At 43.0% G+C, this 8,885-nt stretch overlaps 1 protein-coding gene across 1 annotated transcript; it reads right to left on the bottom strand.

Moving 5' to 3' along the window:
• Positions 1-423: 423 nt before the first annotated feature.
• Positions 424-1,932, bottom strand: LOC136434538 (CMP-N-acetylneuraminate-poly-alpha-2,8-sialyltransferase-like). The gene is made up of 2 exons (XM_066427408.1): positions 1,227-1,932; positions 424-736 (listed from the first exon to the last, which is right to left on the bottom strand). The coding sequence occupies exons 1-2, from the start codon at positions 1,745-1,747 to the stop codon at positions 463-465; spliced, it is 795 nt and encodes a 264-aa protein (XP_066283505.1). The 5' UTR covers positions 1,748-1,932; the 3' UTR covers positions 424-462.
• Between the last annotated feature and the right edge of the window lie 6,953 nt (positions 1,933-8,885).

Genomic DNA, 8,885 nt, shown 5'->3' with positions numbered 1-8,885 from the left:
CCTGGAGTCCCAATAGACTGCAAAGACCGTATCCAACTGGAAGAAGGAGCTTGTGTAATTGGGTTGCAAAACGTACTTCCTCTGCCAGTTTGATACGGTCTTTATGCAACCTATAGATCTGCTTGGAGATTACTCTTACGGCTTCAGTCCGCTACCCAAGCTCTGCTCCCTCTTGGCGTGGAGCGGAGCTTGGGTAGCGGACTAGAGCTAAGAAGGCTGGACTCCAGGCTATGTCAAGAATACGAGATATCAAAACTAGAATTTCCGCTGCAGGGGGGGCCAATGACTACATGTAGGGTAGTATCGACCTTGTTTTCCCCGACCCCTACCCACCTACCAAATGTCATAAGGATCCATCCACAGCTTTTAGAGTTATGCTGTTCTAAAAAAAATATATACATACACAGACACTGGACAAACGGCACCGAAAACAAAACCTTGTTGGCGAGGGGAAAAAATCCATCAATGGCATGGTTCTATGTGCAGTACCACTGCACCCCGCTGGTGGAGCTGCTGAAATACCCTAAATTCCTCCGGCAAGTTGTGAATCCCTTTCTTGATCATCTTCTTCGTGTCGTAGTAGTGATACCGCAGCGCCCTGCCTCGTGTATCCTCGCTGAACGGATAGAAGCCGTACAAGTGGATCTGGTCGCAGATGGTGGCAGCCAGGGTGTACATGTGAACACCTGTTGAAGGTCGGTGCTCGCGGATTTTAAAGCCAGCGTCTGTCCAAATTCTGTAACACATGTAACGTACATGATCTTCAGTAGGTTTATATATGCAAACACCCCAAAGCCCATTCGTTACACATATTTAGTTTAGATTGTCATCTACATGTATGTGTAATGAGTTCGAAATTACAGAGACAACAACACAGACGTGCAATCGAAAACATGCAAAATGTGTGTTTCTTTGCTTGTGAGATCTTGTGACGGTGGTGTGTGTTTGCACTTCGAATTCCCGGTTGCAGTTTTTAGAGGGACGCTTACAGAAAGTTCGGGGTCAAAGGTGTTAAAAATGTCCCAGAAAGATAGCCCCAAATTACGTGTTCACAGACAGACAGACAGACAGACAGACAGACAGACAGACAGACAGACACACAGACACACAGACACACAGACACACAGACGGACGCATAGACACAAATGAAGGGTCCAGAAAATGTAACCCTCCAAAGACTCCAATTTACATGGAGCCGGAGATCGGAGGTGAAATGGCTAACTCACTTTTTCATGAGACTGTTGATTCCCGCCGGTGGAAAGGCAGTCTTAACTGGCAGTTTGTGTTGGAGAACAACCTGTACGATAACCCTCACGTACGTCTCTCCAGACGGAGACGTTAAAGCGGGTACGTACAAGATCTGGTCGCCAAGTTGCTTCAGACGCCGCAACAACCGATCGTAATCATTCTGTGTTTTGTTGTCCTGCCGTTGTCCGAAGTTTATGGCGATTGGCGAGACCATCGACGGGTTCATAGTAGTAAAGTTCGCCTTGGAGCCGACATCTTTCTCGTAACCTTCGATTTGAGGCAGGTTACACCGTATGACGAAGTCCATGGAGTCGATTTCTTGACCGCAGCTACTGTTCAACAGAAGGCCAGAGTTTCCTACGACTGCACATGTGTTAAAATGGCGGTGTTTCAAAGGTGATTCGTTTGGGATCAACTTCAAGAATTCCTCGGTGACGTTGAATGACTTCGACCAAGGAGGTTTCATAAAACCTCCTTGCTTCGACTTAACCTTCTTCATACTAAATTCGTACTTCAAAAGTCGCCCAATCTGCAGACTGGACTTCGTTAGCGTCAGGTTTGTTTTCGGGTTGTAAAACTTGAGTATATGTTGTCTGGAAGTAGAAAAGATACTATGAAACCACTTTCCAAGAGTCACATCAAACAGCAATACGTTTATAATAAAATGAAAACCATGTTCACTTTCACTGATATTATAATAGCACTACCTTTGGGGTATCAAATTTCATTATGTCGCCCCCGCGCATGCGACGTGTTCCAAATGAACAAGATGCAAGGGTTTATGCACTGACTTATCAGCTTGCTGGATTCGAAGTTCTTCCAAGCTCTAATTGTGGAATGATTGAATCTTTTTTATTTTCATTCTTATTTTGAACTGATCCGAAGAAGAAGAAACGTATCAAAATCAATATTATGAATATATGCCCCCTTCGTGAAGGTAAACATAACAAGCTACTCACAAAACCTTAGAAGAACTTGAAGGTCAATGGAAGGAAAAATTGACCGAGATTTCGCCAGTTTCCGCTGGCTAGCCGCTACCCACTAAAGAATAGACGGTTGCAAGACATTTCGTTGAAAGAAAGAAACGCTGCATTTTGCTACAGAAAACGAGAAAACAAAGTATCTGAGATCATAACAAGTTTTCGACAACAACCACCTACCGTTGAAGGGCGTCATGGAATCTTAGTTCTCCATATGTGGACAGTTTGCACCAAATCAGGTACAACATAACCAAGTTCAACACGACTAGAAGCACCATTCCTCCCCTGAACATTCTTGTTCTGTTGGACAGCTCCTTTAGACCTGGCATGATGAAATGATCAGTGAAAGGTCACCGCAGACTCGTGTTCCCTGTTGGGTAATCAGGTAATGAGCTTTGACCTTCAGCTCACTAGTACTTCCGGGTCATGCATTTGTGTTTCCTGTCCGCAAGGGTACCGGTTTCTTGATGTTCCGGAGTCGTTTCCCGTCCTTGTGCGGGTTCATAACAATATTTGTTTAGTGAATTCTATTGATTGAACAAGTGAATGTATTATTAACCTTGTCGGTGGGCAGGAGTACCTGGTTGCTGACAAACAGCCGACTCACGTGTAAAGCAAGGCACAGTATATCTGTGACCGGCCACTGTGTTGTCTGCAGGCTTAACAGTTGCACGCATGCTTAGGACAAAACGAAAGAGTTATTACTTATATTCTGCTGATTTGATAACTGCATAATATACTATGGATATCCACAGACTGAAAAAATAAATGGACCAAGGTCTTGTTTTTCTTACCAAAGAGTCATCTGCATGTTGATTCCTGATCTCGTAGTTGGTAGTTGGAAAGTTTTTATGTTTTCTTAAGTTTACTAGCATGCATAGTTTTTCTTCCAGAAATAAAATTCTTTGTTAGGAGTTACTAGTAGTTAAAAGACAACATATTATAGGTACTTTGTTTTAGTCTGAGTGTAACACACCAGTTGATTTCTTAGATAACAGATCCAGCAAACATGTTGTAGTTCTTGACACTGATTTTCAAAAGTTATTATTTGAATTCGCAATTTATAGTTTTTTGTTGTTTTTAAGTTTAGTCATATACGTAGTTGTTCGTTCAGAGTTGAAAACAGACAATTTGCTATAGTAACTTTCTTCGGTCTGTGTTCCATTATTGTTGATATGTAGCACTTTTTTCTTACCTTGTTACTTTAGTTAAACCCCTGTGACAAAAAAGAATTGTCGTAGGAGTTCACGAAATAGTAGACAAGACATGTTAGCAAGTTTTAAGGTGTGTATTTAATCTTTAGCATATTGTAGCATTTGTTTCTTTCATTTGTTTTGATGAACTGTTCTTTGCTGTTTTGTTCAATAAAGGTTCAACAATATTGTGATTTTGCAACTTGTCATTGTTGGTAAGCACATATCAAATGAACAGTTTTTCTGCAGATTTCTTTTTCTTTTTAGATTCAAGCAAATGTAAGGCAATAAAGAATATCCCCCCAATCTGACCGATGAAACAATATCCAACTAGAGTTCCACGAACACATTATCTTCGCCAAATAATCAAGGCTTATTATGGAAAGTGATTAATATTTACGTGCTTATCACCCCCTGCAAATTTGATCATGCACCATACCATTTGGACGTTATGATTGGGCGAATGAGTCCAGTCTAGATAGGGTTAAAAATCATTTGGTGGTACAGGACTAGTTTATGTGTAGAGTGTGCTGATATATGTTATAACTGGTCATGAAAAAATATGAGTATGTTGATATTATATGGGCCACAAAGGTTCGATATAGCAGTGTTGAAAGTTGAAAGTGATGATGAAATAGTACAGTCAATACATATGAATAGAATAAATCTGGCACGTTTTTAGGTGTTTTTAGTCAGGCTTTCTATTTTGTCCCTATTTCGTTATGTTGCCAACCGTGTTGAACAAAAATGCTTAAACTGAACGCTTTAAAAACCAGCAGGACCCACACCTCTGCTTGGAGAATAGTTTATTTATTTGACCTACATGTACGTTTATGCAAGGCTATTTGTTTACATGACCTGACACTGTCCCATTTCCCATTGAAATGCAATGGGTTAACAAACTTTCCTTACTAATTATGCAAATTAGCTCCTGATTTGCATTATTAATCATTGGTAATGTAAAGCACCATCCGAGCTCTCTACATACCAAACATCACGACGATCTGTCGACCCCTTCTCAAGTTATTCATGTCCGAATGTCAAAACAAAAACACCCACTGCAGTTCTTAACAAGCCGCTAGGGGGCCAAAATTTACAGAACTTACTTTCTGTGGCATGAACTATCTACCACACAAAAATCATGACCATAGCACTTTCAGAAAATATGCCCCTAAATTTTGAAGCTCTGCTGCAGTACCTTTAGTACCTGCTAGAAGGCCCATTATCGAACTTGACCTACCTTTCTGTAAATCCTACCCATCCACTAAATATCATAAGGATCCATCAACAGCTTCTCGAGTTATGCTGGCGACATACAAATACACATCCACACAAAGCCCGCTGCAGTACCGACGGAAAATACCAGGGGAACCATTTTTGAACTTGACCCCCGTTTCTACAACATCTACACACCTGCAAAAAAACATGAAGATCCATCAACGTTTCCGTCACTTTTTTTGGCTACATACAAACACAAAAAAATGCAAAGTCCGCTGCAGTATTGTTGAAAAACGCATGGTGAACCATTTTCGAACTTGACCTTCCTTTGCACAACCACTACACACCTACCAAAAATCATAAAGATTCATTGAAGTTTTCTTGAGTTATGCTCCTGACATACATTCAGACCCACCCAACAGATTTTTCAACCGAAAACATAATCTTCTCCGAGTACAAGTACTCGGCGAAGATAATTAACCAATATCCACAAGGGGCCCTCTTCGGGCGCCAGCATCTGATTGCATCACTCAAGACAGAAAAGCATACACGTCTGACAATCGCTCGGATGCCGAAACTTTCCCAGCTGGACTGGATGCGAGACGCCCGATCTCTCTGATATCCTTCGTAACTCGAGGAACTGTTGTAGAATTTCCTTCCGGGCATGTTAGCCATAGAGCCGAGGAGTTGGACTATCCAGGCCCAACAAACAGTCTGGCGTCGAGGCTAATGAGTGGTAAACCTAAGTAGGCCGCGAGATGTCGCTGCGTAAGAGAAAGGGCAAGCTTTCAACTCAAATACTTTTTGTATCAGGTGGGGTCGATGAAAGGAAAATTATGATTTTTGAAGCTAAATACACGCTTTTGGACTAAATTGGAGCCCCATCATTTTTTTTTTACACCGGACTCACGGTTTTAGAATCATGTTTTATTCCCACGCTCGCAAAAAGTTTCGGGTTTCCCATATAGGACGTCATCCGTATATAATGGAGTCAACATGACCTTTGTTTAAAAAACAAAGAATTTAACCCCCAACGCTGATAGTTAAAGTTACAAAATGTACATCGAAGCGCAGTTTCAGTCTTTTAAGTGCAGATCGACATCGAAGAAAAGGCATGGATGCCGACGTTTGTCCCCCGAGCTGACTCTTTCCGTACACGGCAGCCAAGTGTGGATGGTATACTGGAGGGACTCCATGCGACGTATTTATGAACAACATGCTCAGATTTTTCCCAAGTCACTGACGGAAGATAGCGGACGCTGGCGCTTGGCTGAAACGTCTGACTGTTTCAAAATCTTATCCACTTGCTTGAGTAACTATTTTTGGCGTATCTTAATCTTATTACCTGGATGTCTAATCTTAATGAACGCATTGGATAGTGTGTTTTGCACTGTACATAAAAAGTGAAAAGTTTACAACTTCACGACTTATTTCAAGATATCAGTTATTGTACATCGTGTATGGCATAAATCTCTTCATCTTATCTTTTATCATTTTTTGAATCTATTTTAGTCAACAACAGGTCTATATCCGGTACAGAGGGGACGTGGCGGCAGTATTACATTGCTCCGGCCCGGTAAGATGACTCCCTGCCCGCTGGATGTGACAAGAGCCGGTATAGACGGGACGGCAGTATTACATTGCTCCGGCCCGGTAAGATGAATCCCCGCCCGCTGGATGTTACATGAGCCGGTACAGACGGAACGTGACGGCAGTATTACATTGCTCCGGCCCGGTAAGATGACTCCCTGCCCGCTGGATGTGACAAGAGCCGGTACAGACGGGACGGCAGTATTACATTGCTCCGGCCCGGTAAGATGGATCCCTGCCCGCTGGATGTGACATGAGCCGGTACAGACGGGACGGCAGTATCACATTGCTCCGGCCCGGTAAGATGAATCCCTGCCCGCTGGATGCGACATGAGCCGGTACAGACGGGACGGACGGTACGGCAGTATTACATTGCTCCGGCCCGGTAAGATGAATCCCCGCCCGCTGGATGTGACATGAGCCGGTACAGACGGGACGTGACGGCAGTATTACATTGCTCCGGCCCGGTAAGATGAATCCCTGCCCGCTGGATGCGACATGAGCCGGTACAGACGGGACGGACGTGACGGCAGTATTACATTGCTCCGGCCCGGTAAGATGAATCCCTGCCCGCTGGATGTGACAAGAGCCGGTACAGACGGGACGGCAGTATTACATTACTCCGGCCCGGTAAGATGGATCCCCGCCTGCTGGATGTGACATGAGCCGGTACAGACGTGACGGCAGTATTACATTGCTCCGGCCCGGTAAGATGAATCCCCGCCCGCGCTGGTTGTGACATGAGCCGGTACAGATGGGACGTCCTTCACGCATCACCGTCTGCAACAACGTGATGAGGGGCGGGGTGATCATGAGCTACAAGCAGATGCTTGAACATCGCTTTCTGTAGAACAAAGAAACAAGTAACGAACGAACCAACGAACTAATGAACCCACCCACCAACCAACAAACAAACAAACAAGCAAGCACGCAAATACATCAACGATGCAACTGGAAAATACCAAGAAGTTTTCGGCGCTAAATCTTCGAGCAGATTTTCATAGAAAAAGAAAATCGCAACGTTTTCTGGATGTCCATCCCATTTTTGTATTTTTCTAACACGTTTCTAACACCACGTTTCGAACGAACAATTAAACAGAAAGACAACCAACCAACCAGCAACCAAACAAATGAGCAGACAAACAAAAAGACAAGCAAACAAACAGCTGGAAAACGCTATGATTTTCGGGAGGATCGGGCTCTATTCTCTATTCTAATTAACTTTATTCAGATCTTGTCCCATTTTTTTTCTGACACGTAGCCATCCCCTGTGGAACAAACACTGACAAAGTAAAATATAAACAGACAAGCAAACAAAGAAATGAAGCAGATGGAGAGCGCTATGATTTTCTGTTGTATCTGGGCTGAATCTCAAAGCAGATGTAGCAAGAAGAAATCGCAACGTTTATTGTTCCCTTATTAAATTTTGTGCATATTCAAAACAGCAAGCACACCTGCAATACCCAGAAAAAACGCCAGGAAGCCCGCAAGCGGCCTGGACCTGCATATTCCCCAAACTCACTCAAATACCAAATATCACTACAATCCATATTATTGCTGGCCAAAATATTCGGAAACAAACACAGAGAGACAGACAAACAGACAGGCAGACAGACAAACAGACAGGCAGATAGATAGACAGACGGACAGACAGACAGACATAAAAACAATATCTCAGTTTCTCAGAGGTGACTAAAAAATTCACAAAGGAGCGAGTATGGGAGCCCCAGTAAACTAAGTAAGAGGACACCCAGGCTAACGAAAATGAAGAGAGAATTTTGAATAATTTGTGAATTTATATTCTAGCACACATTGTACTTGACGAAGTAGAAATATGAGCCTGTGCACAAGTATATAGTACATAAGTAATTGCGAACAACTTTGTACTTTGCCAAAATAAAGTAAAATTCTATACAACAAGTTAAAAGTCAAAAACTTTCCCATACCTTTCGGTATATTGGGGCGGTGCCCATCTCCTATTCTAAAGATCTTGGGCCGCACAGGCCACTGAAGTAGGGGGTTAGTCCTCTGGTAGTAGTGTCACTGTGTGCAGCTCCCATATAAATATAATGTTTCTCGTATTAAAGCGCCGAGTGTTATTATGTGTATAGCACACTCAACACTGGTTATACATATTATCCAAGCAGAAGTTAGACTCGGCTTGTTTTTGACCTCTTTCTAAGCGTTTTTGTCGAGCTTTCTATTTTGTCAGGTTTTCTTTTTGTCCTCCAGCCAAGGCACTGATGCTTGTGTCTGCCGATAGAGGATTGACTGGTGGACAAAAAGGGGAAACATGACCAAATATAGAAAGCCCGACAAAACGCATAAAAAAGACGTCAAAAAGAAGCCGTAGCCTAACCTCTGCTTAGAGAATAGGTACTGTAAAAGTGGAAATGTTCGCGGTGACTTTTTGATAGCGGTTTTCATAAGACCACCGCGAAAATGTATGTTCTGTCTTCTGAAAGTTTTGCCCTTGTCTCAACAGCAAACTTTAACATCAAAACCACCGGTGCACCGAAAAACACTCCATTTTCTCCCTACCGCGAACATATCCCCCGTTTACAGTACATAACGGTTTGTCCCCGGTTGTCCATATCTTCCTCTAGATAACAGGTGTCATGCCCATTACGACGTGGTTTTACGGCGGGCTCCCCCC

Source organism: Branchiostoma lanceolatum, chromosome 5 (assembly GCF_035083965.1).
Source record: "Branchiostoma lanceolatum isolate klBraLanc5 chromosome 5, klBraLanc5.hap2, whole genome shotgun sequence".
NCBI classification, from domain to species: Eukaryota; Metazoa; Chordata; class Leptocardii; order Amphioxiformes; family Branchiostomatidae; genus Branchiostoma; species Branchiostoma lanceolatum.
This window is presented reverse-complemented; position numbering and strand designations above follow the sequence as displayed.

What these genes read in the sequence shown, in the direction of transcription:
- LOC136434538 (XM_066427408.1), bottom strand. Translation starts at nt 1,747, where the DNA reads ATGAAGAAGGTTAAGTCGAAGCAAGGAGGTTTTATGAAACCTCCTTGG. An exon ending in ATCAACAGTCTCATGAAAAA is followed by an intron (nt 737 to 1,226) that starts GTGAGTTAGCCA and finishes CATGTGTTACAG; the next exon opens with AATTTGGACAGACGCTGGCT.